The 17,045-nt window shown below is 49.7% G+C and overlaps 1 protein-coding gene across 2 annotated transcripts in view; it reads right to left on the bottom strand.

The window, feature by feature from the left end:
- GATB (glutamyl-tRNA amidotransferase subunit B) overlaps positions 1 to 17,045 on the bottom strand; it is an 83,907-nt gene that overhangs the window by 41,764 nt on the left and 25,098 nt on the right. Inside the window, exons 3-5 of one of the 2 annotated variants that reach the window (XM_047798470.1) lie at positions 12,433 to 12,546; positions 9,828 to 10,026; positions 9,299 to 9,421 (exon numbers count right to left, since the gene is read on the bottom strand). In XM_047798470.1, the coding sequence (XP_047654426.1) occupies positions 9,299 to 9,421; positions 9,828 to 10,026; positions 12,433 to 12,546 (436 nt within the window). The remainder of the gene's footprint in view (positions 1 to 9,298; positions 9,422 to 9,827; positions 10,027 to 12,432; positions 12,547 to 17,045) is intronic. The other variant, XM_047798471.1, reaches the window with a different exon arrangement.

Here is a 17,045-nt window from a genome sequence, read left to right as displayed (position 1 = left end):
AGTTCCCATGGTGGCTGAAGGATAACAATCTCAATCAGTACCCTTGAGGATGCGGGTTCAATCCCTGGCCTTGCTCAGTAGGTTAAGGATCCAGTGTTGCCGTGAGCTGTGGTGTAGGTCACAGATGAGGCTTGGATCTATGTTGCTCTGGTTGTTGTGTAGGCTGGCAGCTGTAGCTGATTCTACCTCTGGCTTAGGAACTTCCACATGCAGCAGGTGCGGCCCTAAATAGATAAAAAAAAAAAAAAAGAGAGAGAGTGCAAGCAACATCTAACTCTAGTCATTGTTTAGTTATGGCAGCCTAACTTCAGTGAAGGCAAGGTTGGTCCTGAGGTACAAGGCTGGTACTTCTGTCCACTTATGAGGAGGACAGTCCAGAGGCTTCTGAGGGGCATGCATGTGCCGTGCACACACACCTGAGCCCTGGGCACATGTAGAAGACACAAGAAATCCTGGATATACCAGCTCAGGAAATCTAACGTCTTTCATGCCAAGTAAGAGAAACAACACTGTGAAAATGGAGATTTACTCTGCAGTTTTACTCTGAAGTTTTTTCAAAGCATCAGGGCTGGGCTGAGGGGAAGGCCTCAGAAATGACTATCTGGTAACCCCGCCCTGCTCACCAATGGAATGTGGATTTCCAGCACTGATTCCAGGAGATTTAGAAGAGAGTCCTTGAGAATGCACAGCTCAAGGGCAGGAGCCAGCCGGAAACCTCGGCTTTCTCCCTCCAGGTACCCTAAGGATCTCTTCCTTCTGCAAACACGCCTCTGCCTCCTCCTGATCACTGTCAGGGTCTGTTACCGTGGACAGCGCTGTTGGGAAGGGACAGCGGGAATCAGAGGGCGCTGTCCCCATCACGGAGGACCTTCTCTGACCCTGAACGATTGGGAGCAGCAACCCCCAGGGAAGCAGGTGGTGTTTAGAGGGGAGGAGAGGGAGGCAGACTTCCGAGACGGACAGAGATGGAGATAAGAAATCACCACACTTTACACCCTGCAAAGTAGAGCTTGGGTTCTCTATTTCCCAACTTCATTTATAATATTTCAAACAAAACCAAAAGAGAAGACAAAATGCAGGATTTTTATTTTCTTGGGGAAGTCTGAACTAAAACAACAAAATCTGCCAAGCCTGAAATGTTCTGATGGGCTCAATAAGGAAAAGCATTTTCTAAGATTTCACAGCACAAGCATATTAAAATAATAAAATAGGGGTTCCCGTTGTGGCTCAGTGGTTAATGAATCCAACTAGGAACCATAAAGTTGTGGGTTCGATCCCTGGCCTTGCACAGTAGGTTAAGGATCCAGCGTTGCTAAGAGCTGTGCTGTAGGTTGCAGACGCAGCTCGGATCCCGTGTTGCTGTAGTTCTGGTATAGGCCGGCAGCTCCAGCTCCAATTAGACCCCTAGCCTGGGATCCTCCATGGGAACCTCCATATGCCATGGGTGCGGCCCTAGAAAAAGACAAAAAATAAAATAATAAAATAGCATAAATAAATTCCATGCTAAGAAAAAGACTCTTGGAACTGGTCTTTGTCATTTCCACTCGGTGGCTCCAATGGCCGCCCACATTGACAGTCAGAGAGAAAAGGTACCTCTGAGCCCAGAAATTATTCTAACTATGTCTCGGGCACGGAGTTCTCACATTTTTACAAAGCCCGGAGCCCGTTTCAGACAACATCGAACCTCAAAGTGTCCCGGTGACACGTGGTATCATGAGAGCCTGGGTGTAGGAGCCTCAATCAGCCATCCTCTGCTGCTCTGCTTTCTTCACGCCTTGTAGTCAAACTGACTAGCTTTGATCAGTGCCTCCCCGCAAATGTCCCTCCTGTCTGTCACTTCCTCCCCATTTCCACGGCCACCTTCCTTGCCTGAGGACCTGCACCCCAACCAGCCCTTCAACACGGCCTTGCCTGGACACCCCAATGTGGCTCTGACCTCACCCGCTAAAGGATGGTCTCATCACCTCCAGGGGCTTGCTCAAGGGCACAGCCACCTCCTCTGGGTTCACCCTGTCTCCTACTCCTGGTTTTCCAGATTTTGAACCCAGTCCTGGCTGACGTCTGGTCCTTTCCACTGTTCATTCCCTGAGAAAGCCTCAGGACAGCGTGTGCATATAACCCCTGTCTGCTCGCTGGCTCCCACACTCTGGTCCTCATGGTTACAGTCTCATCTAAGGGGCACCACCTTCTTCTCTGGACACCCTCACCAGTAAGCCGGCCTCTACCAGTGGTTGCTCTGAGTTATGAGAAGATGTGCAGTCGGTACCACAGAACTTCCCAACTGCAGTCCATTCTGAACGAATCTCATTTTTCAGATCAGAATGGAAGATCTCTAAGGAGGAGGCCCAGACTGAAGGTCCTCACACCTCTCGCCTTTCAAGGACAGCACTCCTTCAGTTATCTCCTCGCCCCCACATCTGTCAGCAACCCCCTCGGTCAGCATCCCCTCTCTGGACCCACATCCACAGCCCCAAACCCAAAGACCACTCACTTGCTGGAACCCAATTCTTTCTCCACCATCCAGCTATCATTTCCCGCTTTCCTTTTCAGCAAATGCTCGCAAGCAAGTGTTGTTTGTGTGTTGAATATTCTCTCCAGGATCTCACCTCTCATTCACTTGGACACTCACTTCAGTATGGCTTCCATCCCCAACTCGCTAAAAACGCCTGGCAGGGTCACCCGTAGCCCCTGGCGGCTGGATCCCCCAGACACAGGACACACTGTGCTCACCTCACTGGACAGCGTGTGACATACCGACCCACGCTGCCTTCCTAAACTATCTTCCTCTCTCTGCTGCTGGGGTCTTATGCTGAGGCCCCTCCCAGCTCCTGGACACTCGTTTCCATGTCCCTGTCACGTGCAGATGCTTCCTTCCCATCCAAGCTCAGGACCGCCTTCTTGCCTTGCCATCTCTTTGGGGTGTGGTTTGAAATACTGTCTATGTTCTGACGACTCCTAAATGTTCCCTTCTGCTCAGACCCCTCCTCTGAGCTCCATCCACGTGATCTACTTCACCTCCAGGAAGAGGTGTCTCAGGATTTTCAGTTTCTAAGATTAAGGCATCTGCCTGTCCCCACAGCCATCCTTGTCTTCATCTTCCCTGTGTCAGCAAATGGCACCACCTAGTTGCTCCTCAAGCATCCTTGATTTCTTCCTGCTTCTTGCCTTCTATCCTGGCCTGTTAACAAATCCTGTTATTTCTCCAAACCACCCTGGATCTACCCATCTTGACCTCTCCATGCTCACTGACACCAGCCCTGCCTGCAGGAGCATCACCTTCCACCTGAAGTACTGCCAAACTCTTGGTTTCTGTCTTTTCCCTTCTGAAAGCCTCGCTCCAGAGGGCAGTCATGGTGGCTTCCTAAAACACTAGGTCATTCCTTTGTTTAAAAGCCCTTCAACGACTCCCACTGCCCCTGGAATGAAATCCAAGCTCCCCACCATTGTCAGTGATCCAGCCCTTGCCCACCTTTTCAAAAGTCTTACCTGATGCCCCCTTCCCCTGCTCCTTGTGCCCTCCCTGCAGTGGATTACTGCCACCTCTGTGTTGTCTCCAAGCTCATTCTACACTTTTCCTCAGGGACTCTACCCTGGCAGTTTCTTGGACACTCCTCCTCCAGCTTGATGCTGGCTGGGGCACTGAGTCATTCTGCAGAGGCCTTCACCTTCCAATGCTATTCATTTTTGTCTTTAGGGCTGCACCCGTGGCATATGGAGGTTCCCAGGCTAGGGGTCCAATCGGAGCTGTAGTCGCTGGCCTACGCCACAGCCACAGCAATATGGGATCCGAGCTGCGTCTGTGACCTTCACCACAGCTCACAGCAACACCGGATCCTGAACCTGCTGAGCGAGGCCAGGGACTGAATCTGTGTCCTCATGCATGCCAGTCAGATTCGTTTCTGCTGATCCATGATGGGAACTCCCGCAATGTTCTTCTTTATCATGACACCCTCTTTAATTCCTTAAAGCGCTTGTCACTATAACTATTTTGTTCTACTTATTAATGTGTTTGTCCCCATCTAAGGAGCAGGAACAATGTCTTTTTCACTACTCTATTCAGAACCTAGAGCTGGTTTCAGCACATGATAATTGCTCAATAAATTAATACCTAGGTATTTTCCTGAGCGATGAGTAAACAGACTGCTCCCTGTCTCACAATAGGTTCCTAATAAGTTCGAAAAGTTCTGTCTGAACAAGACTAAAATCTAACGGAATCATCTGAAAAGTCCATTCAGCTCAAAGGAAAACTTCTGAAATATGGTGAGCTCTGCCCAACCAAATTTCAGTACTTGGGAGAAAGCCTTTTCTGAGCACAGAGAACCCTGCACGGGGTTTTAAAAAGGAAACTAGCACAATTTAGAGTTTTAATTTGGAAAAGGAATAAAAGCACGAGGTTCAGCCTCCCCCAGAGAAGACCGTGCTCCCGAGATGTCCGTGAGGACTCACTCAGTGTCCTGCGGTGCTCAAAGACAGTTCACCTGCCTGGATTGAGATGCAGTATCCAACAGTAACAAAGGGCCTTTTATCCAGGGGAAGACAAAAGACCTTTTACACAAATTAAGTTAAATTGCCACAAATCCACAAAAGCCACACCCGTCCGGTTTGCTCGCTGCATTCTGGAATGCCAAGGGAGGCCTTCATGCCCACTTCATGAGAACATTACCAAGCGCCGCTTCTACTTTCCAGAGCAGAGGTTTGTGACAGTAAATGAAAAACCTATAGCACTGGGCACAGGGATATGGTGCAGTTACATTTTTTTTTTTCTAAAATACATTCCCACATCGGAAATATAACATTGGGACGGAAAACTGCTGGTGTACAAACAGCAGGGGCCTGAGGATATAGTGAGGGGATCTGTTATGCTGTCTCACTCTGACCACTGAACACTCTCCAGAACTTAAAAGAACAGGGTTTGACAGAAAACAAGATAATAAGGTGGCCAAATTTTATTAAATGTATTTCACAAAGCTCGTTCATCCAAAGTGAGCGGCAAGTCTGTAAAGCTACTTATTACTGTTACTGCCAGCATCTCGCATTTAATGAGCGCAGGCTATCTGCCAGGACCCAGGGAATGTTCTGTGTACATTACCACATTCATTCCCGATGATACAGCTTGATGGGCCACGGAGACATCTTTCGGGCAACGCACACTCTCTATTTCCAAAGCAGAATTTCAGCTCTTCTCCACCAAGACCACTCCTCTCGCGCCCCTCTCGCCCAGCCATGGGCTGGGATCACCTCTTTGGCGTCTCCCTTTCTCCTTCCATATCCAATTATTTAGGGACTCGTGGTACAAGGTAGTAAGGGAGGCTCAGTGAGGTCAAATACTTTGCCCAATTTCCATAGCTGGAAGCAGAGGGATAGGATGCCAGGCCAGTCCTGAGATGACAGTGTCAGCACCCACCCCTCCTACACCATCTAAGTTGTTACCTGAAGCAGGTGTGACCCTGTCATGGCTGGCAGGGTGATGCAGTGCTTAAAAAGGAAGGGCACCTGGAGTGGGACACACGTGGGCTCACATCCCAGTGCCCAACCTCTCTAAGCCTCAACTCCTCACCTGTACCACAGGCAGAGTAATACCCACCTCTCGGAAATGTCATAAAGTTGACAGGAGACAACAAATCAATTTAAAAAACCACTTCGTGGGAGTTCCCGTCGTGGCGCAGTGGTTAATGAATCCGACTAGGAACCATGAGGTTGCGGGTTCGAGCCCTGGCCTCGCTCAGTGGGTTAATGATCCGGCGTTGCCGTGAGCTGTAGTGTAGGTCGCAGATGCGGCTCGGATCCCGCGTTGCTGTGGCTCTGGCGTAGGCCGGGGGCTATGGCTCCAATTCGACCCCTAGCCTGGGAACCTCCATATATGCTGCGGGAGTGGCCCAAGAAATGGCAAAAAGACAAAAACAAAAAAAACAAAAAACCACTTCATGAACTGACGAGCACACACTCCATGTCCAAACCGGCAGAGGCTATCACCTCTGGAATGTTAACTACTTTGGTACGCGTTCAACTCGGCGGACTGCTTTATGGGTCTCGAAGGCACCAATGTCCACCAGGAAGGAAATGACTTCTGGAACCCAGGATGAGCTAGTCCTTGCTCAAAACTCTCAGGAACTCCCTGAATCACAGCCCAGAACAACTGAGGCCTCATTCCAAAAGCACATGAAAAGGCCACTGGTGCTCGTCAGGGGCGGCCTTGGCTCCCAGGCAGTGGTCTCCATTGCCTCCACTGCCAACACAGCGGTCCTAGGACGCTGAGAGAGAAGGATGGGCAAGGGCTCTGGGCTGATAAAATGCTGACGGCGCAACAAGCTGGATTCCTACTATTTCAAGGCAGACCTTCGCTCTCCACAGCATTCAGAACCACCTCAGTCATTCTGCTGCTATGCTGGGGCAATGCCATTGGATTGGGTTTTTTTTTTTAAATAATGTTTTATTTATTTTTTGTCTTTTAGGGCTGCACCCACGGCATATGGAGGTTCCCAAGCTAGGGATCGAATCAGAGCTGGAGCTGCCGGCCTAGGCCACAGCTGCAGCAATGTGGGATCCAAATCATGTCTGCAACCTACACTGGATCCTTAACCCACTGAGCAAGGCCAGGGATCAAACCTGTGTCCTCATGGACACCAGTTGGGTTCATTAGCCACTGAGCCACGACGGGAACTCCCTGGATTGGTATTTAAAAGCAACACACAAGGAGATCCTGCTGAATAGCATTGAGAACTTTGTCTAGATACTCAGGTTGCAACAGAAGAAAGGCTGGGGGAAAAATGTAATTGTAATGTATACATGTAAGGATAACCTGACCCCCTTGCTGTACAGTGGGAAAATAAAAATAATAATAATAATAATACTAAAAATAAAAAAATAAAAGCAACACAAAGTGACACAACAAATGAGATTTAATGTACTCTCTCAGCTGTCACTGCCTGAAGAGTTCTTGCTGTTTGTGGTTTATCTCTAGGCAAGGACCCAGATGGGACTATTTCTCAGCAAACAGGTGGCCTGTTTATTACTCCATAGGTTGTGTAGAAAGAAGGGAATAACAAAAAAAACCCTCTTTTTTTTAAAGCAAGAGAGAATCAACACTTAGCGCATAAATGGATAACCATCCACCCTACCCATAGTTCATTTCTGTTCTGTGGGGAAAAGAGCAATGAACCATACATCTAAAATGGAGAGTTCTCTCATGGAGCAGCCAGTTAAGGATCCAGCATTGTCACTGCAGCAGCCTGGGTTGCTATCGTGGCACGGGTTTGATCCCTGGCCCAGGAACTTTCACAAGCTGCTCCCACAGCCGAAAATAAACAAATTCTAAAAATGTAAATAAAGTGGAGAGTTCTCTCACTCTAAAACAGAGCCTCATTTCTATAAAGCAAACTTGTAGGTAGCTAACCTTTACGCCACTCAAATTCATATGGCTGTGCTTTTCCAGCCTTTAGCTTAGGGATAGCAAACTGGCAGGCTGTCTCCAGACTCAACTGGTACCAGCGCTCTGATGTTACAATCTGTGGCCCATAAGCTGTCCTATGTGACAAATGTGGCATTACCAATTAAAGTCCCTCTGTAACATGCAAACGAGTGTATGCCAAGATGGCTGGTAAATGCTATTATAAACTGACACAGAATGAGCCTTCACCATTAGTCCTACTTACTGGCACCCCCTGTGACCACTTGTGATGGGTAATTTTTTGTGCCAATTTGACAGGGTCAAGGGGTGCCCTGATACTTGGTTTGAACATTATGCTGGATGTGTCTGTGAGGGTGTTTCTGGATGAGATGGACACTGGAATTGATAGACCGAGCAAGGAGACTGCACTCCCGCAGGGGACCAGCCTCATTCAATCCGCTGAAAACCCTGAAGAGGACAAAAGGCAGCGTGAGGGGAAACATGCTGCCTCCGCCTGACTGCCTTGGAGCTGCGGTATCGGACTTGCCTTGGAATCTGGCTCAGACAAGCACTAATCCCCTCTACTGTCCTGGTTCTGGGGCTTCAGACCCAGCCTGGGACTAAACCACAGCTCACTAAGCTTGCTGACTGCAGATCTTAGGACTTCTCAGCCTCCACAATTACAGCCGCCAATTCCTTGTAATAAATCTCTTTATGTAACACACACACACACACACACACACAAATGTGTTTGTTCTGTTTCTCTGGAAAATCCTGCCTAATACAGCAATGTACTGAACTATGGATTAACCACTTCAGATGCAGAACCTGTGTCCTTTCGCCACACGGTCAGGAAATGATCTGAGTGGCAGAAGATTTTTAAAAGCCCCTTGGGAAAAGAAAAGAGAGAAAAACCAGAGGAAAGACCAGCACTCAGGGATGTAAGGGGCGGGCAAAGCGGGGCTAGGATGAGGCCATAAAGAAACTGCATTTGACCAAAACATGTAATCTTTCTGTCCAATTTGCAAACACTTAAAATGTAGTTTGCTTGGCCCCAAGTTTGCACAGTGTTTCTTTTCTTTAAGTCTCTATTATATTTCCATTGAATTTAAGAGTTTATCTCAAAGTTAAAATTTTATAAAGTGTATAGTCAATATAATGACTTTGCTGTTCCTGGCTGAAAATTCTATCAAAGAAGGAAAAGAAAGAGACCCAAAAGAAAAGCATCAACTAGCGACGAAGTGCTACCCAAATGGAACTCACAAACTAAGAGCCACTCTGGAGAGACATGGTGTTTTCTCTAAACTGAGGGCAATGAAGCAGTTAAAACAATTATTGTATTAATTCTCACAACACTGTGATGCAAAAAGCCAAGAGAAAGCCTCCAGTCCCTGACCCCTAATATCACTCTTGGCTGGGAGTTCCTGTCATGGCTCATCAGTAACGAACCCGAATAGTATCCATGAGGACTCGGGTTCGATCCCTGGCCTCACTCAGTGGGTGAAGGATCTGGCATTGCCATGAGCTGCGGTGTAGGTCACAGATGTGGCTCAGGTCCCGAGCTGCTGTGGCCGTGGCGCAGGCTGGTGGCTGTAGCTCCAATTCGACCCCTAGTCTGTGAACTTCCATATGCCACAGGTGCAGCCCTTTAAAAAAAAAGGAAAAAAAATCATACTCTTGGGCCTGGCACCTCCTACTGCCGCTGTTCTGTATGTTCATTTTTGGTCAGGGGCTCAGAAAAGAACGGCAGGACTATTCTAAGGAGAAAAAATCCTGGCAACAGAAAAGGCTGAGAATAGAGCATGGACAAGGCCGCTGTGGCCGACGCAGAGAGCAACACTCCACCGAGGAGAGAGCCCGGGTGTAGAGAGGGCGAAGGAGAAGAGGAGGTGCCGCTTCTGTGGCTTCTACCTGCCATGTTGGCCTGGCTGGTCCCCAGGGCCTGAAGAATCAGCTGCAGCTCCCTGACGGCAGTGGCTGCCTCTTCTCCACAGGACATGTCGGGCTCCAGGACCACCTCCAGCAGGCCAACCCCTACCAGAGAGAGGCAGAGTCAGTGTGACCAGGGCACTCAAGCCTGTGCTGCAGATGATCAGGCTGCAGTGTGGGAAACCCCACCTCACGCATGGGCTCTGAACCACTCCCCCTGTTGCTTTTTGGGTTTTTAATGGTGGTTCTTTTCCTCAGTGTCGGCTTCAGGCATCAAGCTGCTGGGTCGGTGACTAGGTGACGACGTTGATCTCACCGCAGGGTGGGTTAGTAGCAAGCCCATAATAACTGCAGTTCAAGCCATGCTTCCCCATCAGCTACGCCCATAGCGATGCCGATATTCTGATCTTCGATCTGTCAGGCGCCTGGATCTGTTTCCTCAATTGGTTTGGGAAAACTCTGGAGGGGAACAGAGGGGGCAGGAAGGAAGAGGGAAAATCTCCAAGCCTACCTGCCCTATTCAAGTCAATGAGCGTCTGGGACCGCAGGTCATCGTGGAGGCTTTTGCCGCTGTCCTGCTCCAGCTGGATCTGCTTGACCCTCACTGTCCTGGGGACCACCTGCGCCGGCTTCTTCCCCACACAGATGCTGTACGCCAGGCTCCCGTTCACGGCGATCGGCAGCCTTTGCTGGGTGATCTGGTAGCCGGCCTGGACCCAAACAGGAGTCACAGAGTCACCAGTCCGTCCATAAAAGCTGGGATCCAGCTTACCCTTCCTTCTAATGTCACAAAACTACTATCAGCTTATGTAAAAATACAACACAACCAAAAAGAGAAAAAAAAAGAGTGGGGGGGAATAAGTTTGTGCCCTGCAGCCGTAACTTAGCCTGGCTTTTCTGGAACCCCTCTTCGGCACCCCCCTCCCGCCCCCTAACAAAGCAATGAGCAACATAACTCCCATCTTCCCTACGGAGTGCCCTGTGGGGGAGCAACAATAAGCCCTCTGTCTGAGGTCTCTAAGAAAAGAACGCATCATCCCCCTTAGCCCAGCACTAAGCCCTGCCTCTGATTCCTGGGCCCGACAGGCCCCTGTTACAGAGCTGGCTACGCCTCCTGCCGTCTACTCTCAGCCCAGCGACAGCACTGCTCATCTGGGGACTCTGGACTTGCTCCTGTTCTTTAAGCTCACCAATCCTGTGGGCTGCCCTCCCTGACCCGACCTCCCTTCCTCCTCCAGCTAGAAACTCGGTGACACTCAGGCTCAGCTGATGGACAGCGCGGAGCTCTGATGGACGCTGCACAGTTGCCTGGCCTCCTTCTGCTCGGGGAGGAAGCGTTACTCACAACTGCACAGGTTAACATGTACCAAGGAGAGTGGAGGTCAGAACAGAGAACTGGGGCACGGAGAACAACAGTGACCCCGTTCTCAGGACCTCACACCATGTAATCCTCAGCACAACCCTAGGAGGGAGGTACAGGGCACGGCGGGGTTAGGGCCTTGCCCAAAGCCGCAAAACTAGCATCAATGGCAGGATGTGAACTCTCGGAGTTTGGAGTCTGTGCTCCTAGATACCCAGTGGGCATTGCTCAAACTTTAGCTGCATCAGAAACTTCTGGCAGTGTGGTCAAAACACAAACCTTTTTGGAGTTCCCACTGTGGCGCAGTGGAAACGAATCCGATTAGTATCCATGAGAACTGGAGCTCGATGTTTGGCCTTGCTAAGTGGGTTAAGGATCCAGCATGGCTGTGGCTGTGGTGAAGGCCGGCAGCTGTAGCTCTGATTCAACCCCTAGCCGGGTAACTTCCATATGCCATGGATGCCACAGACCTTTTGGCCCCACCTGAAGATTTCTGAATCTGCAAGTCTGGGTGGTGCCTGGGAATGTGTATTTCTAATGAGTTTCTAGGTGACGCTGATGCTAGTGGCCTGAGGAACACACTTTGAGAACCACTGCATGAGGCCAGCTTGCTCTCTGTGCTGACACAAGAAGTCTCAATTCATAAACACTGAATTCTGGGTAGGGTTTCCAAATAAAATACAGATGCTCGGTGACACTGGAATAATCTGAATAAACTGTTTATTTAGATAAAAACCAGTACGTTTTTAGTAAAAGTGTATCTCCTGTAATATTTGGCAACACCAACTCCAGATCATCTGAGTTACTTGGGCCAGAAAGACCAGAAAGCCAGAGATAATGAAACACCTCATTTTAGTCACATATTGTTAGTTAACCTTGACCAAACTGGTTATCACTCTCAAAAGATAGGGGGAAAAAAAATGAAGTTTAATTCTCTCCACTGTACCAAGTAGTAGAATTGGCTAAAAGGCTGGCAGCCAGAGGGGAAAAGCAGCAGCAAGTGGAGAACTCTGGTTCTAATCGTATTTTTTATTTAATTCTAAATAAAACAGACTTTTAGAATTTAGAATTTTATTTAGAATTACATAAATTCTGCCCTCACCCACTGAAATCAGCTCACCCCCACCTTCAGTTCAAGGAGAATTACGTGAGGCCGTATCATGACCATTCTCCTAAAATTCAAGAAGGGCCATATTTACTCTCAGAGGCTCTGATCAAATGCAGCATTATTTTGGGAAACTCACTCGACATGAGAGGTCTGGTTCAGTTCAACATTATGAAAAACTGGCTCTAGTTCACACAATAGCTGCTGTTTGCCGGGCTTCTGGTTCGTGTTCCTGCTCACTGCTGTCCACTTACATGGTCCTTGGGGGTGACAGGAATGCTTTCAAAGGACATGGTCCTATTACTGGGAACTGCAACTTAAAGGAGGGACCGAGCCACAGAATGCATTGACCGGTGCAGCAGCCCTAGAGGTGGCTTCTGTCCTAACAGGCAATTAGCATCAAAGCTGGGCTGAGCCTGGGAACACGGGCTGCTTCCCCTCCTCACTTAATTACGAGTGAGAGGCCAGAAGCACGAGGCCTGGCCAGGAGCCAGCAGTCAGGACCAGCAGACGTGGGGGTAGGGGGCGCTGGCTTTATCATTGGGCAGAGCCCCGCCGGGATGGATGGAGCTCCCACTGAAGATATGAGGCCCCCCTCCCAACTCAAAGCTCCAGCTCTGAGGACACCTGCAGCTGGCAGGGCTTGCTCACCGGGAGATCTGCATAGAAGTAATGCTTCCTGTCGAACAAGGACTTCCTATTTATACGGCAGCCCAGGGCCAGGCCAGTCATCACGGCCGCTTCCACACATCGTCTGTTGAGGACCTGTGGGGACAGGATGTGTGGTCTGAACAAACACTGCTCTGCAAGTATATGCCATGCCCTCGGAGCTCTGGTGGCCTGTGTGAGCAGCTCCAGCTCACAAGCAGGTTCAGTGCAGCTGGAATCAGGGAAGGTTCACGTGAAAAAGAAGATGCGGTGGTGGGTCCCTCTGGGCACTTAATGACTGTCACATCGGGGGTCCCTTCCCCTGACACCTGACTTCAGATTAATAGGGAAGGTCCGGGAAAAGCCCAGTAGAGTGGTGACTACACGGAATGAGCGTGATCTCACTCCCTCTGTGAGCAGAAACGAGGAGCCGGTCAGGACACACGAGAGCACTGCTTCCCGAGAGGAGGATTCGAGAAGCAGCTCTCCAAACAACCCTGTGAGGCCAGGAAACACTGCGAAGGAGAAAGAATGAACTTCTGGAAACTACAGGGCCGCAGCCAACTCCTCCAGGGCTGGGAAACGCTGCAGGCCTGCCTCCTGCTTTCAGCCCAGGCCTGGCCGGCTCCCGAAAAGTGGGAGCTGGGAATGCCCCCCCCCACCCCCGCTGCTGGTCCCTCTGGACTTCTAGGGCTCAGAGTTCCCCCTGGAGCCCACCCTCAGAAGAGGCAAACAAAGCCAGCTGGAGAGCCCACATGTACACATGTGTGGGACAAACAGAGTCCCTGGGATGTAGGACTGGCCCCTCCAGACACCTGGACACAGGCGTGACTTGTTGAACAAACATGCAAACTTTCAAAAACACATCTGTAAAGAAAATGTTAGAGGCTTTTCTACTCACTGCAACATACACCCCCCCAGAGAACATGACAACAGCCAATCTCCCTCCTAAATAACATCACACGCTTGGTTTTGGAAGCCGGGTTACAAAACAGAGCATCACACGCTTGGTTTTGGAAGCCGGGTTACAAAACAGAGCCGTTGCACAGAGTCCAGTTGGAGCTCTTCATTCCGGGCCAAATGACATTGTCAGAGCTGCAGTAATAGTGGTTTTCATGAAATGATGTGGGGGGAGGAGTGGGGGGGAGCAGGATGCTCTAATTATTGATGTTTCCACTTGCTAATGTTGCGCACTTTACTGAGCAGTCATTGCTGCAGTACGAATAGAGCTGGTGGAGAACCCTGCCAAATCCAAGCCTGATGATCCCATCCAGGCCAGGGTGCATGAGAGCCTGAAGCTGGTGTCCCGGCCCAAACCCCACTCTTCCCAGGCTGGGCCGTGGCAGGGGTGCGCCTGGAAACTGCCAGTCTGGTTCTTGCTCTATCACTCCCACTGTTTTCCGACCGACTGCCGCTTCCTCGCTCATCTCCATTCAGTCTGCCCCTTTGAGGCCGACCTGGTCCCTCCTCCTGGGCATGAAGAGAACCCTGGACTGTCGTGCTCCCCAGTTTCTGAGGCTGCATGGCTAATAAACATGCCAGGGAGTGGGAGTTGTGGGTGATCACAGACTCTCACCACCGTTTGCACATGAGAACACGGGCACTTGATAAACCGTCGCCTTCTGAAGACTAAGAAGGCAGGGAAGCACACGCACATTACAGCAATACTGAATCTACTTTAATCTTTCTCTGATGATTTAGAAGGCTTGGAGTACTTCAGGGTCAGAATTATAAGCATCGATCATCACCACGCTCCAGTTGCACAGAGGCACTGGTAAACAGAGTGCCAGTTAAAAGAATGCCAGGCACAAATAATTTATTACGATCCCAGTCAAGCTGCTTATGACAGATGGAGGTCCAGGTCAGCATGTTCTGAGGAGAGGGTGCAGAATTGGAAAATTCAACTTGGGCTGTCTTTCTTCTAGTCCATGTCTTAAATGTCTAACAAAGTTCTAGGCTTTTGGAATGCAGAAGGACCTAGGACTCTGTTGCTGGCCTGCCAGCATGCCCGACCTCCTTTTCAAGTTCATCTTCCACAGGAAGAGGATCCTGCTAAAAAATGCACACCTGAGAGCACTGTTGCCTAAAATCATTCAGCGGCCCCCATGTCCACATGATAGAGGCCAAGCTCGCACACGACCCAGCTCCTGCCTCCATCTTTAATCCCATCTCCATCCCATCCTCTCCTCCCACCCCACAGTCCAGTTCTGTACAAGCCATGCTGGCTGCGGACTTCCCTATTCTTACTCACAATCTACCATGATGTTACCTAATCTGTGCAGCTTTCCTTACTCTTCTTCTTAGGCATCTCTCCGAGCATCTCCACACTTCCTTTGCACTTGTAATCACAAAAAAAAAAAAAAAAAAAATCACAGTGGAATAGAGGTATTTACATGTTTCCACTAGACTAAGGTGCATGAGAATGGAAGCTGTCTCTCATTCTGGACCCCTGGAGCCTCGTACAGAACTGAGAAGCAGTGGTGCTCGATTAATGTGTGTGGCCCTCGAACTAAGAGGGAGGTGAGGGATAGCAAGGGAGGCTCTCAGAGAGGCAGCGATGGCAGAATCTCCTCTGAGGTGTTACCTGCCACCTGGCTGCTTCAGACGTACTCCTGGGTGTGCCCTGAATTGACGCCCAATCAGGTATGATACCATCCAGGAGGGCACTTGAAAACTCCAAAGCTGCTTGTCCTGAAGAAGCATGCTCCAGAATTTTCTTTGCAATTAGCATGAAGTGCCTGTAACGGAGTTTGGGGTTAAACACAACAGCTTCCGGAAAGCAATGGTCCTTGGAACTCACAAAGCACAACTCTCTCAACGGAGCCTGGACACCTCGCTCTGGCTTCAGGACCTGACTGCACACTGCTCGTGGCAGGAGGTATGCTGTGCACAATGCACATGTCTGCCATTTAACCCCGGGCGCTCCTAGAGCAGATGCTGCTGTGATCCTCCTCTTACAGATAATGAAGTCACTCCGCCAAGGTGACTCATATAAGTGGCAAAGTCGGGACGTCAGACCCCTCCCCAAGCTCCCAGGATCTCAACTGTACTCTTACCTGAAACTCCAAAGAATGAAATGCATCAGTGTCAGCTCTCATGACTACTAATGCCCAGCCATGACTCTGGAGCAGCAGCTCAAACCAAACCCTTCTGCAGACTTTAAGGTGGATATTGTTTCTAGCATTTCTCCCTCCCCCCCCCCTTTTTTTTTTTACTTTTTAGGGCCCCACCCATGACATATGGAAGTTCCCAGGCTAGGGGTCAAATCAGAGTTGTAGCCACTGGCCTACACCACAGCCACAGCAACACTGGATCCAAGCCCCATCTGTGATCTACAACACAGCTCATGGCAACGCGGGATCCTTAACCCACTGAGTGAGGCCAGGGATTGAACCTGCATCCTCGTGGACACTAGTCGGGTTCATCACTGCTGAGCCACAACAGGAACTCCCTGTTTCTAGCATTTTCTTCTTGCCAGTTTCTACCTGCACAGGTTTGCTTTCAGCTGCTGAGCTCTGAGAGGGCAAGCATCATGCTCTTTTAACTCTGCAAAGCACTCAGTACATAGGCTCTGGCATGTGGAGGGTTGGATAATGAGGGGACTTTTCTCAATTAACAGGGGATGTTTCATCGCCAGATTCTGAAACCTTCAGACACAAGGACCAGCTGTGCGATGATTTGCCAAATAGATGAAGGGCTAATTCTTAATCAGAAGTTAAGAGAGGTATGAGAGGCAGAGGCAGGAGATGAGACAGTCAATAAATGTCACAAGCAGCAGAGAGACTGAGCAGATCACGGCCAGAAAAAGGATACTGGGTAGGGGAGTGGGGCGGGTAATGAATGGTTTTGACAAAGAATCGCTTGTTTGGCTTGCTTGTTAAATATGACTAGTGCTGCAACCATATCTTGTCTGGAACCTGAAATCAACCAGAGCAAAGCGGAATGAACAGCCCAGAAACATCATGACTCCAATATAAGCAGTCTTCTAGTTTTAAGACTGACTCAGCCCAACCAAACACTTCCTGATCTCTGCATACAACCAACATTTTAAGCAACAAGTCCGAACATATCTCAAAAAAAAAACAACAAAACAAAAAATCAGGTAATACACATTCTACATCCTTAGCATGTCTTGATTTTTTTTTTTTTTAACACCTCCTCTTCAATCCTTTGATTCAGGCCTCCATTCAAACATCCCTGCCTCCAACCAAGAGTTCTACACTAACCACCTGGCCAGAGTTCTCCATGTCCACGCTCAGCCCTCCCATCCCTCTTCCACACCCATTCCATGGGGACTCTCTAAAGGATAATTCCCCTACTGAAAACCTGCCTCCCTCCACTCCAAGTGCTTGCTCTTGGGGATTCAGGCCCTGACTGCTTTCTGGCTCCCTCTCCCTCCACTACCCCGAACCCAGCAGACTCTCGGGGAGCCAAGCACCTGACAAGCTTTTGTACTAACTGCTGCCTGTGCTGGTAACGCCCTTCCCACTCAGCGCCCTGAGCAGGATCTCTGCATCTGGCAAGCCTCCGGGGAGGGGTGAGGCAGCACTTCACCAGCACAGGTGTTCCTCCTTCTGGCTCCTGGGCACTCTGGAAAGGCAGGCCTCCCCAGCCAG

The sequence above is a fragment of the Phacochoerus africanus genome, chromosome 10 (genome assembly GCF_016906955.1).
Source record: "Phacochoerus africanus isolate WHEZ1 chromosome 10, ROS_Pafr_v1, whole genome shotgun sequence".
NCBI classification, from domain to species: Eukaryota; Metazoa; Chordata; class Mammalia; order Artiodactyla; family Suidae; genus Phacochoerus; species Phacochoerus africanus.
Note: the sequence above shows the minus strand (reverse complement) of the source record. Positions and strands in the feature narration are given on the sequence as shown.